Source organism: Salvelinus alpinus, chromosome 3, assembly GCF_045679555.1.
Source record: "Salvelinus alpinus chromosome 3, SLU_Salpinus.1, whole genome shotgun sequence".
In the NCBI taxonomy this organism is placed as follows: domain Eukaryota; kingdom Metazoa; phylum Chordata; class Actinopteri; order Salmoniformes; family Salmonidae; genus Salvelinus; species Salvelinus alpinus.
Window position 1 is genome coordinate 39996143 of NC_092088.1, and position 19682 is coordinate 40015824.

At 41.7% G+C, this 19682-nt stretch overlaps 1 protein-coding gene across 1 annotated transcript in view; it reads left to right on the top strand.

Moving 5' to 3' along the window:
* LOC139570700 (DNA nucleotidylexotransferase) overlaps positions 1-19682 on the top strand; it is a 153299-nt gene that overhangs the window by 36028 nt on the left and 97589 nt on the right. The window contains exons 4-7 of the mRNA XM_071392823.1: positions 5480-5650; positions 14827-14898; positions 15116-15239; positions 17674-17806. Of these exons, the coding sequence (XP_071248924.1) occupies positions 5480-5650; positions 14827-14898; positions 15116-15239; positions 17674-17806 (500 nt within the window). The remainder of the gene's footprint in view (positions 1-5479; positions 5651-14826; positions 14899-15115; positions 15240-17673; positions 17807-19682) is intronic.

The window sequence follows — 19682 nt, forward strand, 5'->3', positions numbered from 1 at the left end:
GCTACGGGGCGGTGATCATTTAGGCAGGTTACTTTCACTTCCTTGGGCACAGGGACTATGGTGGTCTGCTTGAAACATGTAGGTATTACAGACTCGGTCAGGGAGAGGTTGAAAATGTCAGTGAAGACACTTGCCAGTTGGTCCGCACATGCTTTGAGTACACGTCCTGGTAATCCGTCTGGCCCCGCGGCTTTGTGAATGTTGACCTGTTTAAAGGTCTTGCTCACATCGGCTACCGCGAGTGTTATCACACAGTCGTCCAGAACAGCTGGTGCTCTCATGTATGCTTCAGTATTGCTTGCCTCGAAGCGAGCATAAAAGTAATTTAGCTCATCTGGTAGGCTCGCGTCAATGGGCAGCTCGCGTCTAGATTTCCCTTTGTAGTCCGTAATAGTTTTCAAGACCTGCCACATCCGACGAGCTTCAGAGCCGGTGTAGTAGGATTCAATCTGAATCCGGTATTGATTCTTTGCTTGTTTGATGGTTCGTCTGAGGGCATAGCGGGATTTCTTATAAGGGTCCGGATTAGTGTCCCGCTCCTTGAAAGCGGTAGCTCTAGCCTTTAGCTCGATGCGGATGTTGCTGGTAATCCATGGCTTCTGGTTGGGATATGTACATACGGTCACTGTGGGGACGACGTTGTCGATGCACTTATTGATGAACCCGATGACTGAGGTTGTATAGTCCTCAATTCCATTGGAAGAATCCGGGAACATATTCCAGTCTGTGCTAGCAAAACAGTCCTTTAGCTTAGCATCCGCATCACCTGACCACTTCCGCATTGAGCCTGTCACTGGTACTTCCTGCTTTAGTTTTTGCTTGTAAGCAGGAATCAGGAGGATAGAATTATGGTCAGATTTGCCAAATGGAGGGCGGAGGAGAGCATTGTATGCATCTCTGTGTGTGGAGTAAAGGAGGTCTAGAGTTTTTTTCCCTCTATCAGACATCCCCAAATGGGCACTTTTATACATTGTGCGCAGGCCAGTTACTATTATGCGTGCTCTGACACACCATAACGTGTTTCTCACAACAGTAACATAGGAACACGCAAACAACATGCCTACTCCAAGAATGGTAAATGACTGTAAAAATATATTGATACATTAACAGAAATGACTGTAACCAAACATTGTAGATTAGAAATTATGGGGATTAATAGTTCATTTACTACCAGTGATGTATGTAATGGGGAATGTATAAAGACTAACACTGTACAATAATTCAAACAATGAAAGCACATGGATAGGCAGGAAAGAGCGCATTCTGGAAAGAGACGCGCCTAATGCATCTTCGCTACACACCCTTCACCTTCCTTTAAAAGTACCCTCAAGACACATTATCTTCACACATAAGAAATACTCTCACAAACGTGGTCAGGTCCAAAGCAGTAGCCATTATGGAAAACCAATGCAACTTCAAAACAAATGCACTTTCACTTATTTAGTCAATTTTATACAATTGTTTGGTGCAGTGAGGCAAAGCCTTGGCACAGGTGCCATACGATACCTGTACTAGTCAACCAATGCCTGTACTAGACAAATAGAGCTAAGATGTCTTTCCCCATAATCAGTGGAAAGCTGCCCCACTGTACAGTGGTTCTAGTTAAATTATGGATAAGGCTCCCCCTGCTACAGTAGCTACCAAGCTAGCTCCTCCAGGCAGACCAACCATGCAGACAGAGTATCCCAGCACAGCAGGAGCCTGCCCTCTCACCCCTCTCAATGAAGGCCTCAATCCTCTTGTTATCTCATGCTGTGAAGGGAGCCCAGCTGTGCATGCGTGGGAATGTGTTGTGTGTGTGCATGCATGCGTGTGAACTACCTGTCTGTTTGTGTGTGTGTGTGTGTGCGTGCTTGTTGGTGTGTTTGAGGTCATCCTCTCGCTGCATGTTGTGAACGGGTCAGTGGAGCCTTCTGCCAGTCTGGGCTCAGGTCTTGCCTGCTGACCCGAGGCACCATGTCTGGACAGATCACCCATGGCCCAGCCACACTGTTGGTGACCGCACTGATCTAGCTCACTACTCAACCAGACCAGGAGAGAAAAAACCTGCAAACTTTCCCACATTTTGTTTTGTTACAGCCTTAATTTAAAATGAATTACATTGAGATTTTGTGTCACTGACCTACTGTTACGGCTGTCGTCTTCCTCCTCCTCCTCGGACGAGGAGAGGAGAGAAGGATCGGTGGACCAATACGCAGCGAGGTAATTAGACATAAATGATATTTATTGAAACACGAAGATGAAATACGAAAACACTTGGAAATTACAAAATAACAAACACGACGTAGACAGACCTGAACATGGAACTTACATAACTACACGCAGAACTCACGAACAGGAACAGACTACATCAAACGAACGAACAGCCAAGACAGTCCCGTGTGGTGCACATACACAGACACGAAAGACACAGGAGACAATCACCCACAAACAAACATTGAGAACAACCTACCTTAATATGACTCTCAATCAGAGGAAATGCCAAACACCTGCCTCTAATTGAGAGCCATACCAGGCAACCCTTTAACCCAACATAGAAACACAACACATAGAAATGCCCACCCCGCTCACGCCCTGACCAATAAACACATACAAGACAAGAGAAAACAGGTCAGGAACGTGACACCTACACATAAAACCCCGTAATGTCAGTGGAATTATGTTATTATACATTTTTACAAATTAATACAAAATGAAAAGCTGAAATGTCTTGAGTCAATAAGTATTCAACCTCTTTGTTATGGCAAGCCTAAATAAGTTCAGGAGTAAAAATGTGCTTAACAAGTAACATAATAAGTTGCATGGACTCAATCTGTGTGCAATAATAGTGTTTAACATGATTTATCAATGACAATCCTATCTCTGTACCCCACACATACAATTATCTGTAAGGTCCCTCAGCCGAGCAGTGCTTTTCAAACACAGATTCAACAAAAAGGACCAGGTAGGTTTTTCAATGCCTTGCAAAGAAGGACATCTATTGGTAAAAAAGCAGACATTGAATATCACTTTTTGAGCATGGTTTAGTTATTAATTACTCTTTGGATGGAGTATCATTACACCCAGTCACTGCAACGATACAGGCGTCCTTCCTAACTCGGTTGCCGGAGAGGAAGGAAACCGTTCAGGGATTTCATTATGAGGCCAATGGTGACTTTAAAACAGTTACAGAGTTTAATGGCTGTGATAGGAGAAACTGAGGTGGATCAACAACATTGTAGTTACTCCACAAAACTAACATAAATGATAGAGTGAAAAGAAGGAAGCTTGTTCAGAATCAAAATATTCCAAAACATGAATCTTGTTTGCAGTAAGACACTAAAGTTAAACTGCAAAAAATGTGGCAAAGAAATGAACTGTCACAACCTGATCTGTTTCACCTGTCCTTGTGATTGTCTCCACCCCCCTCCAGGTGTCACCCTTCTTCCCCAGTATCCCCTGTGTATTTATATCTCTGTTCTGTTTGTCTGTAGCCAGTTCGTCATGTTTGTCAAGTCAACCAGCGTTTTTGTTCTCAGCTCCTGCTTTTCCCAGTCTCTCTTCTTCTCGCCCTCCTGGTTTTGACCCTTGCCTGTCCTGACTCTGAGCCCGCCTGCCTGTCCACTCTGTCGGCCCCTGACCCTGAGCCTGCCTGTTGATCTGTACCTTTGCCTCACCTCTGGTTTACTGACCCATGCCTGCCTTGACCTGTCTATTGCCTGCCCCTGTTGGAATATTAAACCATAGTCAATTCGACATGTCTGCATCTGGGTCTTACCTTGATACCTGATACTTGATGTCCTGGGGCAAATCCAACACCACATCACCGTGTACTACTCTTCATATGTTCAAGCATGGTGGTAGCTGCATCATGTTATGGGTATGCTTGTCATTGGCAAGGACTAGGGAGTTTTTTTGTATAAAAATAAACGGATTCGAGCTAAGCACAGGCAAAATTCTAGAGTTCAGTCTGCTTTCCAACAGACATTGGGAGATGGTCATGTATATTGATTTTGTGGTCAATTAACCATTTCTTTGTAGATTTGGATATGTGCTTGGGGTTATTGTCTTGATGGAAGATCCCCTTGCGGCCAAAAATCTGGCTGCCTCTGCCACAGTCTCCGGACTTGAACCCCATTGAAAACCTGTGGTCTGATTTGAAGAGGGCAGTCATAAGCGCAGACAAAGGATATCAAGGAGCTGGAAAGATTATTTATGGGGGAATGTTTAAGATCCCTTTCAGTGTGCTCTCCAATCTCATCAAACGTTTTCAAAAAAGTCACAGTGTTGTTATCCTCGCAAGGGTAGGGGGCCAAGAATTTTGATCTCTCATTTTTTTTATTGCTTGTTAAGCAAAATATCTTTCTCTGAGCAATTAGATTAGTATAAAATAATATAATTTCCCTTTTTTTTTGCATGCAATATAGCTCAGTATTTGTATTAGTTATCTTATATAGTATTTTTTGCTCATCTTTATCAAGGGTGCCAATAATTATGGACCTGACTGTACATACCTACATTTACCATGAGTCTGTTCTGTATATCAATGCAGAGCAATGGGTATCGAGTAATGAAGCTTCTCTTTCCTGGAACATGGTGTCCTCTGGGACAGCTCATGCATAAACCCGCCCCCTCCCCCCCGGCCAAATCCTTCTTCTGAAAATAACAAAAGGGAAAACTCCTGCCAGTTGTTCTTTACTTTCGTTTGAACCACCATGTTGCTTCAGAGAGGAGAGAGCACTGCAGGCCCCTGGGGAGCCTTTTGTCAACAAGAGGAAAATGACAGGTTCCTCTTTGGCGCACACCGACCAACATGTCACTGTGCGGTCATCCAGTAGAAGGCCTGTGCGCCTGGGCCTACCATGGCGGGAAGACAGATGGATGGGGGTAAAGAAGCAGAGTGAAGGAGAGGGGAACTGTGTACTCCGATCCCTGTCTGACTGTCACCACGGGTCAGTGCATTTGATGTTTGAGTGCACACCTGACATATCCCTCTATTTCTCTGACCTCATATCACAATTCTTTTGGGTTTCCTTGTTTCATCTCAAAGTAGATGTCCTAACCGACTTGCCGAAAATATAGTTTGTTAACAAGAAATGTGTGGAGTGGTTGAAAAATGAGTTTTAATGACTCCAACATAAGTGTATGCAATCTCTCCGATCTCTCTCTCTGTCAAATCTCTCTCTCTCTCTCTCTCTCTCTCTCTCTCTCTCTCTCTCTCTCTCTCTCTCTCTCTCTCTCTCTCTCTCTCTCTCTCTCTCTCTCTCTCTCTCTCTCTCTCTCTCTCTCTCTCTCTCTCTCTCTCTCTCTCTCTCTCTCTCTCTCTCTCTCTCTCTCTCTCTCTCTCTCTCTCTCTCTCTCTCTCTCTCTCTCTCTCTCTCTCTCTCTCTCTCTCTCTCTCTCTCTCTCTCTCTCTCTCTCTCTCTCTCTCTCTCTCTCTCTCTCTCTCTCTCTCTCTCTCTCTCTCTCTCTCTCTCTCATCCTCCCCTCTTCTCTGTAGGATGTGATGGAGGAACTGGCTGAAAGTTCTGAGTTCAATGAAAGTAAGGGTCCATGCCTGGCATTCCGTCAAGCAGCCTCAGTCCTGAAGAGTCTGCCGTCAGCAGTGCACTGTCTGGAGGCCATCCAGGGCCTCCCCTGCCTGGGGGAACACACCAAGGCTGTCATGGAGGTAATATCATCTCCACTGCATACCACATTAACTAAATAGTAACATTATTGTTTAAATGGATTTTCTAAACTTTAAGACTTAATCTAGAGAAATATAATCTATATTGTTCTCTGTAAAGTGTTCCGTCTTGATTGTATGAATCTGAACCTTTCTGATTGATTGAATTACTTATGCATCTAATTAATTATGTCAAATTATCTTATATTTATTTTGGAAAAATAACAGACGTTTCAGTCTCAAGTGTCAATCATAGAGATATATGGAGGACTCTGGATGGATCTAACTTGTTTTAGTATAGACATTGCCATTGAGGGCTTCCACCATTTAAAAGTAGTCAACTGGGTGGGGATTCCAATGGGTTGGGAGTGATCAGCGAGTATTGTCTTTTTCAAATTGGGTTGCCTATGGTTTGTAAACCAAAGACTAAGGTAATATCCAGGAGCCAAGACAAAGATTTATACCAGGCCATTGGTCCCAAGATCCAGACTCAGTGAGTTGAGACCGTAATAAGTTCAAGACCAAATGAATGTGGTCTCGAGTGGTCTCAAGATCCAGACCACCAGATCAATAGTCCATGGGCCCTTTCTTCATTTGTAAGAAACTCAAGTTCAGTACAGTTCAGTACAGTAAATTACAGTATAGTATAGCACATTGTGTTTTGGCCAAATAGATGTCAATGTTTGGGCTCTTGGAAGATTGGAGTCTCCCCACTGGCTATGCATCTCAATACTTGACACTTTTTCCTGAAGTGTGCACTTGTCCACTACCCACATGTTGGTCCTCTGTAGCTCAGTTGGTAGAGCATGGCGCATGCCACTTTAAAATGGAGATAGCTTCAATGGTGTTGCACATGCTGTCACAGATGCCATGATGGCACAGATACAAGTTTTTCCGCTTAAGTTTTCATGTACCAAATAAAAATCGATGTCTTTCAATGTGTTTCCGTTGCATTTTCAACTCTACTGATTTTGTCACAAAAACTATTGCGTTAAATAGCAAATGTGGCTACTCTGGTCTTGGCACGTACGCTCTAGCCAACAGCTCGCAAATACAGTGCAGGTAGGCTGTGCGGGTAGACTAGTCTACATGATGGCATTATTATGGATAAGAGCGAGAATATTTCTGTTGTTGTCAAAAGGCAGTCAAGCATCGATCTTCATGTCACCAGAATAAGATCCTCAATATTTATTGGAAAGGAGCATCAAGATCATTGTGCACTTTCACCACCCTGTGAAGTTCATCATAACTTATTTCATCTGTAGCCTAATATAACTACATGCTTTCCTGAGTCGTAGTGGGGGGACAACACACTATGTCATCACGTTACTTCGATATGATGGTTGTTATATCATTATTTGCACATAAAGATGCTTCCATCGCCATTTCTAAAATAATTTTTACAGACGAACGAACTGTCGACATTTATAAAATTGTACGGAAACATCCTGTTTCCATCACAGCTGTCGTGATTTTTTTTCTTCTACGGTACAACTAGGGGAAAAAAACGACATTAGGGCTGCTTCCAACATTAGGGCTGTTTTCCTAAAGAAGTTAAATCCGCCTTGTGTTTTGTTTCCTTGACACGATACTAATGAGGATTGCGATACTGATATTGTCCCAGCCTTAAGAACTGTTTCGCTAACACAGACTGGAATATGTTATGGGATTCATCCGATAACATTGAGTAGTTTACCACATCTGTCACCGGCTTCATTAACAAGTTGTTCCCACAGTGACCGTGCGTACATATCCCAACCAGAAGCCATGGATTACAGGAAACATCTGCACTGAGCAAAAGGCTAGAGCTGCCACTTTCAAGGAGCGGGACACAAATCCAGATGCTTATAAGAAATCCCGCTACAACCACCTACAAGCCACGGCAAAGTGTCAATACAGGACTAAGATCGAGTCCTCCTACGCCGGCTCACTCTCCGTAGCCGATGTGAGTAAGAACTTTCAACAGGTTAACATTCAGACGGTTTACCAGGACGTGCACTCAGAGCATGCGCTTACCAGCTGAGAAGTGTCTTCACTGACATTTCCAACCTCTCCCTGACTCAGTTTATAATACCTACATGTTTCAAGCAGACCGCCATAGTCCCTGTGCCCAAGAACGCCTATGTAACCTGTCAAAATGACTATCGCCCAGTTGCACTCACATCTTTAGCCATGAAATGCTTTGAAAGTCATAGTTCACATCAATACCATCATCCCAGACACCCTGGACCCACTCCATTTCACATACCACCCCAACAGATCCACAGATAACACAATCGCTATTGCAGTCCACATCAGTAAAAGTATAAATCAATTCAAATTCCTTATATTAAGCAAACCAGACAGAACCATTTTTTTAATTGTTTATTGACTGATAGCCAGGGGTACACTCCAACACTCAGACATAATTTACAAACGAAGCATCTGTGTATAATGAATCTGCCAGATCAGAAGCAGTAGGGATTACCATGGATGTTCTCTTGATAAGTATATGAATTGGACCATTTTCCTGTCAAAATGTAATGAGTACTTTTGAGTGTCAGGGAAAATGTATTGAGTAAAAAGTACATTATTTTCTTTAGGAATGTAGTGAAGTAAAAGTAAAAGTTGCCAAAAATATATATAGTAAAGTAAAATACAGATACCCAAAAAACGACTTAAGTAGTACTTTAAAGTATTTTTACTTAAGTACTTTGCACCACTGAAAACAACTAGAGCCTATGTGCACGTTGTAATCAAAAAGTATATATTAATTGCTGCATTTCTAACTGTCTTTTTGTGAGGAGCAGCCGGAAACTAGTTGTTTACCAGTGATGGGGTCGATAAACCAGGAGGATTCTCCATCATAGTTTAATCTCCAGTTTGGGAACATTTTGGTTTCCCAGTAGATTACAACCGTGATGGACAGAGAGAACATGTTACCACTGCTCAACCTCAAACATGTTGACACATTTACTCAGACATCACCCCAGTATTCCTACTACCGGAGCAAGACAGAAACGCAAAAAAACGCAGAAACACAACTTTGTCTCCCCTCTGCATTCAAGCAGCCCTTCGCAGCTGATTCTGAATGGGCCAAATAAATTACAAGAGCAATAGGTATGTTTATAGCCGTGGATATGCGCCCATTATCAGTGTTTGAGAAGAATAGGGGGTTTCAGCACCTCGTGAAAGTGCTCGAGGGACGTTACGAACTTCTCCCTTACACCCATTTCAGCAAACAGGTTAGTATCCGCTCTATATAAGCAAACTAAAGCTAAAGTTGTCAATGAATTGGCCAATGCACCCTGTGTTGCGCTTACTACAGATGGATGGCCCACCAGGGCTACAGAGAGCTACTTAACAGTGACAGCCCATCACATTACTCCAGAGTGGGAAATGAGAAGTATGTGTTACATACACACCCCTTTTATGAGAGTCACACAAGTGCGTATATTTTTCTTTTTGTAAGAAAACATTACAGCATAGGCCTATACAATATCTGAGCCATGTTTTCATATTGATTTCACACGCATATTGCACTTCAATTTAATGTTGTCGTTGATGAGTAATTGTGTGGTTTCATTTAGGAAAATACAAAGTGTTGGTATTCCTGATTGTGCTCTCAAAAAGTCATTATATGACTCATGATCATTTACGGAATTAGGAATACCAACACTTTGTATTTTCTTTAATAAACCAACATTTACTACAGTAACTATTGGAATTTCAATTTCCTGCTGTACCGAAACTGAACCGAACAGTGTACCCAAAACTGCAATATGTACTGAACTGTGGGTTTGGTGAACCGTTACACCCCCTACTAAGGAATTAACATGGTCCACACACACCAACACAGTTGTGAAGAAAGCACGACAACACCTCTTTCCCATCAGGAGGCTGCAAAGATTTGGCACGGGTCCTCAGATCCTCAAAAGGTTCTACAGCTGCACCATTGAGAGCATCTTAACCGGCTGCATCACCGCTTGGTATGGCAAATACTTGGCATCTGACCGCATGGCGCTACAGAGGGTACTGCGTACGGCCCAGTACATCACTTGGGCCAAGCTCCCTGCCATCCAGGACCTCTATACGAGGCATTGTCAGAGGAAGGCGCTAAAAATTGTCAAAGACTCCAGCCACCCAAGTCATAGACTTTTGGTAAGCGGTACCGATGCACCTAGTCTGGAACCAACAGGACTCTGAACAGCTTCTACCCCCAAGCCAAATAGCTACCCGGACTATCTGCATTGATCCTTTTTTGCAACTCTTTTGACTCATCATAAATGGTGATAATATTTATTATCCTGTTGCTTAGTCACTTTATCTATATGTACACCTATATGTACATATCTACGTCAATTACCTCATACCCCTACACATCGACTCGGTACAGGTATCCCGCTGCTCCCGAGTGGCGCAGCGGGCTAAGGCACTGCATCTCAATGCTAGAGGTGTCACTACAGACACCCTGGTTTGAGTCCAGGCTGTATCACAACTGGCCATGATTAGAGAATGTAAGTAAGCATTTCACTGTAAGGTTGTTGTATTCGGCGCACGTGACAAATATACTTTGATTTGATTTGAGTCCCATAGGGCGGCGCACAATTGGCCCAGTGTCGTCCGGGTTTGGCAGGGGTAGGCCGTCATTGTAAATAAGAATTTGTTCTTAACTGACTTATCTAGTTAAATAAAGGCTACATATAGCCAAGTTGTTGTTGGGAAGGACCCATAAGTAAGCGTTTCACTGTTAGTTTACAAAGCATGTGACAAATAACATTTGAATACATTTTAGCTACAATACATACTGTATCTAAACACCCACTGAATTAAACATTCAAAAACATGAAAGCTTATGAAATCACCGCAAAGTCTACCCTGAGATTATAGGATTAAGTCATCTTTAGAGAGCTCAAGCTCATACAGAAAACATTATGTTGCTAACGCCAGCTAAGTTACTTACATGGACACAGGAAATCAGTCATTTGATTCCAGGTGTAGCTAACTAGTTAGTTGCCCAAATATCCAACAATAATGAAGCCAGCTAGCAGCTTGAAATGATGAAGTGGTATAAGTCCCCAGCCTTATTCAAATAGTCATTTTAATGATTAAGTATTCTGGTTATTGTGTGCAGCTAGTCATCCATCTAGCCATGCTAGCAAGCCAGTCAAATTTCCAATGTCCAAAACCAGCTAGCTAGCCACATCTCGGTAGTTAGCCAGTTAGCCAGCAAGTGAGAATGTGACGTATCAGTTACTGTTGATGTCTGAAATCTCATCTAGCCAGTTACATAAAGCTAAAGAAAAGAACATGTCCTTGGGTGCTCCTGGAATGAAATAATAACATTGCTTCAATGCAAATGTCAGTGTCACGCTAGCTAGCTAGCCAGCTAGGAGACAGTCAGTGAGTGGCTAGCCAGACAGTAAATGCTAGCAAAGTAACGTTAGCTAATCCGTCTGCCATGGTTGGCCAGCCATGCTGTTAGCATTCCTCGATCAACTTTACTCCAAGCGCCGGGCATAGATTGCTTTAGCTTCGTCCAGTCTGTCAAAGGTAAGGGTCTCTCCCTCATAAAAGACCTGAAGATAGAGCTGAAACTTGATCCCCTTTTTGTAGAGACAGGCTTTGATGACCTTCACGAGTTTGGCACTCCTGTCCAGGTAGAAAGGTATATCTTGCCCACTGAATTTTTGTTGATGCTCTCTCGCCCAGCGCATGGCACATTCCTTGTCTTAGTAGGGATAAAGGCGAGCAATGATCCCCTAGGCCGCTCCATTGGGTTGGATTTGGGGGTGGGGGGATCTGTGCACTTGGTCAAGGTATCAGGAATCAAGGTAAGACCCAAGTGCAGACTGTGTGACGTAACAATGTTTATTGTAACAACAGGTGCAGGCCAAGGCAGGCAGGGGTCGATATCCAGAAGTGGAGCAAAGGTACAGGATGGCAGGCAGGCTCAGGGTCAGGGACAGGCAGAGTGGTCAGGCGGGCGGGTACAGGGTCAGGACAGGCAAGGGTCAAAAACCCGGAGGACGAGAAAAAGAGAGACTGGCGAAAAACAGGAGCTGAGACAACACACTGGTTGACTTGAACAAACAAGACAAACTGGCACAGACAGACAGAAAACACAGGTATAAATACCCAGAGGATAAGTGGGGAAGATGGGCGACACCTTGAGGGGGTGGAGACAAGCACAAGGACAGGTGAAACAGGGCATGACACGAGGTCTGGCGGCTTGTCAAAGACATCATTGGATATCACTTCTAACGAATCTACCTTTGATAGCAGAACTGTGTTGTCTGTTTTCAGACAGGTAACAACCTTCTCCAGTTCGACAATCCGCTCAGTGTTGTCGGTGGTGGAACCTTCCATTGTAGTGAGACATTGCCCAAAAGTGTTGACTGTTTCTCAAAAGGCATCAATGGAAGTTTGGAGAGGTGCCAGCAAGGTGCTGATGTGAACAGCCATATCCTCTTTTAGGCTACTTTGCTCTTTAGCTAGCTCAGCTACAGATGTGGTCATAGACAATGTCTCTGCAGCAGCAGGGCTGGCTGTGGCAGCCATTTTCAGTGCTCAAACACCTTCGTGTTTGGCCTTCGTGGATGCGTTGTTCATAGCAGTTCTCTTCAGGGGGGTTTTGACCATGGCACAACAAAAAGTGCTTTGAAGGAAATAACCAAACAATATATCAATTGGAAAACTAGATTTGGCATGTTAAATGTTAATATGAAAAGTTTAATTGGGAGCCTCTCTTAAATGCGTCTTCTTCAATTGCCCGACCGGAGGTTCCCTCAGAAAGATGTTTATAAATAAACAAAACTACTAATTAGATCAGTATATATCAATGTAATAATAAAACCACTCAATATGTTCTATTAAAATAATAGTGTTAGTTATGTTAAAAAATGTATAGCTTTCTTTTCAAACATGTAGTTTAGGAGTCAGGTTTGGGATAGCCACCCCCCAGCAAGTAGCCTAGTGGTTAGAGTGTTGGACTAGTAACTGAAAGTTTGCAAGATTGAATCCCTGAGATGACAAGGTAAAAATCTGTGGTCTGCCCCTGAACAAGGCAGTTAGCCCACTGTTCCTAGGCCGTCATTGAAAATAAGAATTTGTTCTTAACTGACTTGCCTAGTTAAATAAAGGTAAAATAGAAATAGATGTATAAACAATGACTTTATACTATATTAATTTTATAGTATGTTTGTTATTGCCTTGAATTGAATTAGAACATACAGTATCATGATGTAAATAAATTTAAAAAAATTATGGTGGGACTGCAATTTTCACCACTTCTGTAGAATCACCCATATACACTTGTGCATTCACATACATACACATTTCAGACTTCAGCTGCAGTCCATGTAACATATGTGCAGTCACACACGCAGTCGCATAAATGCACACACACACACACACACACACACACACACACACACACACACACACACACACACACACACACACACACACACACACACACACACACACACACACACACACACACACACACACACACACACACACACACACACACACACACACACACACACACACACACACACACACACACACACACACACACACTTTTGAGAAGACTGTCCTGTCACATCGGGTCAATCCACCCCACCCTCCCTAAACACACGTTCACAAACATCTTCAGGGCAGAAATCATTGCAGGCTGTAGAGTGTCAGAGAATGCCTATTTGAATTGAATGCTAAGCCACAGCTGGGTGAGATCTATGGGCAAATCCATGCAGGTCTGAAATTCAGGCAACGTCTCAATACGAAATGCATGGTGAGAAAGAAGAGAGAGAGCACTGACAGCTAATCTCTCAAAGCTCAGACACAGTCTTTATCCAAAAGGATGAGGATTCTTTATGTTAAGTAAAAGGAAACTGTCTTGAGATTCCCACTCATACTGTCATTTTGCCTGATATAGGTGTTCCGCTGAGAGTCCGTCATTACCTATCCTACTTCTCATAGTGGCTCTTTACAGAACACAATCAAAAAAACTAAACCAGTGACATGATACAAAACAAAGTGAAACTAAAAGCGTGAACCCAGTAAGCAACCACTGAGTCGAGTATTGTTGAGTGAACATCAGAGAGGAAAAAGCTAAAAACCAACTTAGTAGTAGCTAGTAGTGAGCACTGAGGCAGTGGTAGTGCTGAACAATGTGTGTGTGTGTGTGTGCCCCCCAATGAGAACATGTGTCAGAGCAATATCCCTGAGTTTGAGGAGGGTTGGCCTTGGCTTGAGGGTTGATTACCAGCATTGAGCAGTGAACTTTAGGCAGAAAAGTATATTCTACTTTCAGGTCTTAGCTGCTGTTCATTGTTACAATATTAACCTCAAACTTGTAAACGCTTCACCACGAGTTGTGTCCTCTGAGATGACCAATTATGGTTCTATTAGATAATTGTGATGTTGTTTGGAGTGTTAATCCTACACCAGGGTCCCCTAACAGGTGGACTGCGGGATGATTTTGTTTGGCGCCCCCACATTTTCTGAGCAAAAAATAATGATACTTTTTTTATCATTCTTTTTAAATGTTGGACATAAAGTGATTTTAATTTTGGAAATCTGTTCCAAAGTATTCCCACGCATAATAGAGAGATATACAGTATGTGATCATTTGCAAATGTAAGCCAGGTTTAAAATAATGATGTTTCAGTCAAATATTCAACTATCTGTTTTCTATCTTATTGCGGTAAATTTGCTTTTCTGTAATCATTTGTAATTATGTTCTGGCCCCCTGAACATGCGCTCAAGAAAAAAGCATCCCGAATCGGATGAATCTAGTTGATGATCCCTTTCCTACACCCTTTGATAAATGTAATATGGAGACACTTAAAATGTGACCAGCAAATGAGTTGTGCTCCCCAGAGAGGAGAACACTATTAGGCTCGGCAACAAAGCCTGTTCAAAACAAACATTTGGAGCTGTGTAAAATAACACCCTGAGCTTTTCATTACAGCTATTGTGGAATTAATCCGATACTTAACCATACCAAAGATATAATTTATAGAATAGGAATGGACATGAGCATCAAAGGGGTACTTGATTTAAGTATAATCTGTTCTAAAATGAAAAGCAATTACTCAAGCTATATAACTGTTTTTAGAGAAATTACTTAGAACTTACCAGCAGTTTGGCAGGTAAAATCAATATATTAATGTAGTCTACTTGATTTTCCACAGGAGATCCTTACATTTGGCCGCTCTTTCAAAGTTGAAGAGATACGGGGTGATGAACGATATCAAGCACTTAAGGTAAGTTGCTCAAAAGGAACTTATTTTGAAATTCTTTTGAAGTCATAGAAATACCATAGCTTTTATTTCCTGTACATTTCCACCAAATGATCATTGTATACACCATAAAAATGCTGCCAGAAAGTATTTAAATAGCACAAGTACCAGTAATTCCGCCTCCCAAAGAGGTCCAATCTGATAATATGTTCTCTTGAGTACATCTGTCCTTCCCTGCCAGCTGTTCACCAGTGTGTTCGGGGTTGGACCCAAAACAGCTGAGAAGTGGTACCGCAGAGGGCTGCGCTCATTCAAGGAGATTTTGACCGAGCCCAACATCCAGTTGAACAGGATGCAGAGAGCTGGTATAAACAGGAGTGGCACACAACCTCTTCTCTTTCTTTTGATATCACAACATACATATCCAGCTGCACTCAATGATCCTACTTTTCATATTGACCAAACTACAGAAAGTATTATTATAACGAACTCTGCTGGTATCTCTATCCCTGGGATTGTATTCACAAAAAGTCACAGAGTAGGAGTGTTGATCTAGGATCAGTTTTGCCTTTTAGGTCATAATGAATACGATTATATGAACAGAGAGGATCCTGGATCCTAAAACAGTCCCTAATTCTGTTAATGTAATGTCCTAGAGTAGGTTCTTTAACACAGCAGTAGACCCGGGGACAATTAGCACTTCACAGGGTGAAGCTGAGACCTCATGGGGAGCTAGGTAGCGAGTAGGCAGAGGGTACTGTAGCATACATTGTCTGATCCTCTGTAATAATGGTATGGGAATAATAATGCATTTTATTTTGTAAAGTGCTTTCTTGCATCAAACAACACAACAACATTTTCAGTCACCTCCTTGTCTGAAGAACAAGTGAATAAACAGGATAATGTCGAGCCCTGCATGTTCTTTTCAAAAGTGTCATGGGATGTAGGCCTACATTGAACACCACACGTTGGCTGCTACTGTAGGCTGAATGATAGAATGTTAAAATGTTATGGGATGCATTTTCTCCATTGTTTTTGATGGTAGACCACTCTGGTCAAATGGCCACTCTGATCAAATAGCCACAGTAGCGTACTTGACCACTGTCTGAAACTGCAACTTAAAGCGAGTTCAGCCTGTGTTCACAGTTCACACTTGAAGTTGCACAGAATTCTCATAACGTTCAAGTTTGCGCTCAGTAGGCTTGGGAATGTGCTTAGTGGCATTTCTTTTTAGGGAACATTGGTACTAAGACAAAAGAAACGTGGCACAGTGTGTAAATAATAACACATTAGCGCAGGAAATGAAGAAATTGATTAAAATACTGGAAGTGAATGCTGGAATTAAACAATTAACTATGCAAATGAGAAAAAGCTGCGTGCATTATGTAAATAGATCCCTGGCTCAAATAGAAGCCTGCCTCTAATAGTGTTCAGTGATTTAAGCAAATAAACACCCAGGCTATTAATTGAAGTGTTAGGGTACCTTTGTTATTTTATCATTGGCTTGGCGAAGTCTTCATAAACCACTATTTTATTATCTGTTCTATAATGGATAATAATGTTTTATTCAATTCAATTTCCACTCAGATACGTTTTTTGGAAGCGGGTGAAATTTCCAGTAAACTAAGCTGAAGTTAGAGAGTTTTAGCATTCTCTGTCGCTTTTGAGTAGTTTTTTGTGAAAGAGTAACCCAGATCGTGAACCTTTTTTTCTTAGCAAGAGTACAACGTTCTTATATTATTCTGAAACATACACTATATGTTATATACACAGTATATATTTTGAAACATCCATGATTGTCAACTCGGAAGAGTGGAGGAGAAAGGTATAGCGGAAAGGCGAGGCGAGTACAGAAGTGGAGGGCAAGTCAGGTGAGAGAAAATAGCATATTGTAACGACCGTTTAAAGGAGTGGACCAAGGCGCAGCGTTTTGAGCGTACATACTTCTTTATTTAACGATGTCGCCAACAAAACAATAAATATCCAAATGGCACTTGCCACCAACGCAGTGCATCCAGGCAACTAAACATGGACAACTACCCACAAGACCAACATGGAAAATGGCAACCTAAATAGGCTCCCCAATCAGAGACAAAGAGAAACAGCTGTCTCTGATTGGGAACCAATTCAGGCCACCATAAACCTACATTCCCCTAGACAATACAAAATCCCCATAGATAAACAAAAAAAACCTAGACAAGACAAAAACCCCTAGACAATACGAAAACTAAACAAACCACCCTTGTCACACCCTGACCTAACCAAATAATAAAGAAAACAAATATAACTAAAGTCAGGGCGTGACACATTTTATTGTCACATGAATTTAGAGTGATACCTGTAGTCCTTGAACATCAATTAGGTTATATTCTCACTCTTAATTGTTTTTTTAGGGCTTAGAAAGCTTTAGCACTTAGGTGTGCAGTGTTAAATGCATTCCCCATGTATGAAACATTTAAATTGCACATGAGTATGTCATGCAGCATGATAAGTTTCATGTAGCTTTACATCATCACGTGTAAAACATCAAATATATTCCATGTTGAAATCTTCATATTAAACAGCAAAAGCATTCACTAAGTTGATAGGTTATACTCAGGAGAATATTTAACAGCTTTGTGATTCTAGTTCATATTTATTGTTATTTTATTATATATTTGACATGTTATGAAAATCCATTTTTGAAAATGTTTGAATATTTCCAAAATTACAAGTAAATTACTATACTGTACATCCTCCACAATTCTACTGCAGCTATTGCCCACTTCAGACAGACCGATTTTGACATTTTCCCTTCAGGTTTCCTGTATTACAGTGACATCTCCAAGGCTGTCAGTAAAGCCGAGGCCAAAGCTCTTGGATGCATCATCGAAGAGACAGTTCACTGGATCGCACCCGATGCTATACTGGCTCTGACAGGTGGCTTTCGCAGGTACAGTACTCTTGTCTCAGCTTGTCAGTGTACATGTATTTGAGTGTTTGTAGAGTTTGAAATAGTAGGCCAAATACAACACTGTCTGTACAGTATGCAATAGTCTTAGTTTCTTGTTGTTGTCTGATGAATATAACCCCACTGTTGCAGGAATCAAATTACACTTGGAACATTAAATGAACTATATTTCTAATATTATTTAGCCCATTTTAATTTTTTTAGAATGACACAAACCATGAGCGTGTCCATGACCTCTAGCTGTCCAATTTATTCTCTCTGACTTTTTCACAAACACACACACACACACGCACGCACACACACACATTACAGAGTGGGGATTCCCTAGAGTCTAGGAAATCCCCTCTGTAATTTGTGTGTGTGCGTGCATATTTGTGCATGCACTTGCATGTGTGTGCATGTGCTTGTGAAAAAGTGATAGAGAATAAATTGGACAGTTCAATCTGCCTTGATTTACTCCAATATCTGTTATGCACAATGAGTTCATTCTACATACTTTATCACATACATGGTTCGTTAGTTCCTGCCAAGAGAGAAGAGAAAATAGTGTGTATAGAAGCATCAAGCATATATGGTACCCTACAGTAATTACACTCACATATACACTCACATGACATTACCATGTTCATAAAGAATGTCTACATTCACATAAATTGCTGGCTAGGCAGCTACGAAGAGAGGCTCTTTATGTCCGTTTCCTTTGTGCTGTATTTATGTGTGGCACAGTGTGCTTCAGTGAGTTCGGAGCTCTGGGCTCTATGGTGGTGTAAAAATGTAGCCGTGTTAAATAATGCAAGAGCAGTCTGCCATAAGGACATGCGCTTCTCTTCTCTACGGGAATGACAGGCCTGCTGCTGGTTAACCAACAGTCTGTAACACTTACAGTTGAAGTCGGAAGTTTACATACACCTTAGTCAAATACATTTAAACTCAGTTTTTCACAATTCCTGACATTTAATCCCAGTAAAAAAATCCCTGTCTTAAGTCAGTTAGGATCACCACTTTATTTTAAGAATGTGAAATGTCAGAATAATAGTAGAGAGAATGATTTATTTCAGCTTTTATTTATTTCATCACATTCCCAGTGGATCAGAAGTTTAGATACACTCAATTAGTATTTGGTAGCATTGCCTTTAACTTGTTTAACTTGGGTCAAACGTTTCAGGTAGCCTTCCACAATCTTCCCACAATACGTTTTGCTTTGGAGGCACTGCTTTGGAGCAGTGCCTTCTTCCTTGCTGAGTGGCCTTTCAGGTTGTCGATATAGGACTCGTTTTACTGTGACTATAGATACTTTTGTACCTGTTTCCTCCAGCATCTTCACAATGTCCTTTGGTGTTGTTCTGGGATTGATTTGCACTTTTCGCACCAAGGTACGTTCATCTCTAGGAGACAGAACACATCTCCTTCCTGAGCGGTATGACAGCTGCGTGGTCCCATGGTGTTTATACTTGCATACTATTGTTTGTACAGATGAACGTGGTACCTTCAGGCATTTGGAAATTGCTCCCAAGGATGAACCAGACTTGTGGAGGTCTACAATTTTTTTTCTGATGTCTTGGCTGATTTCCTTTAATTTTCCCATGATGTCAAGCAAAACGGCACTGAGTTTGAAGGGAAGCCTTGAAATACATCCACAGGTACACCTCCAATTGACTCAAATGATGTCAATTAGCTTATCAGAAGCTTCTAAAGCCATGACATTTTTTGGAATTTTCCTAGCTGTTTAAAGGCACAGTCAACTTAGTGTATTTAAACTTCTGACCCACTGGAATTGTGATACAGTGAATTATAAGTGAAATATCTGTCTGTAAACAATTGTTGGAAAAATTACTTGTGTCATGCACAAAGTAGATGT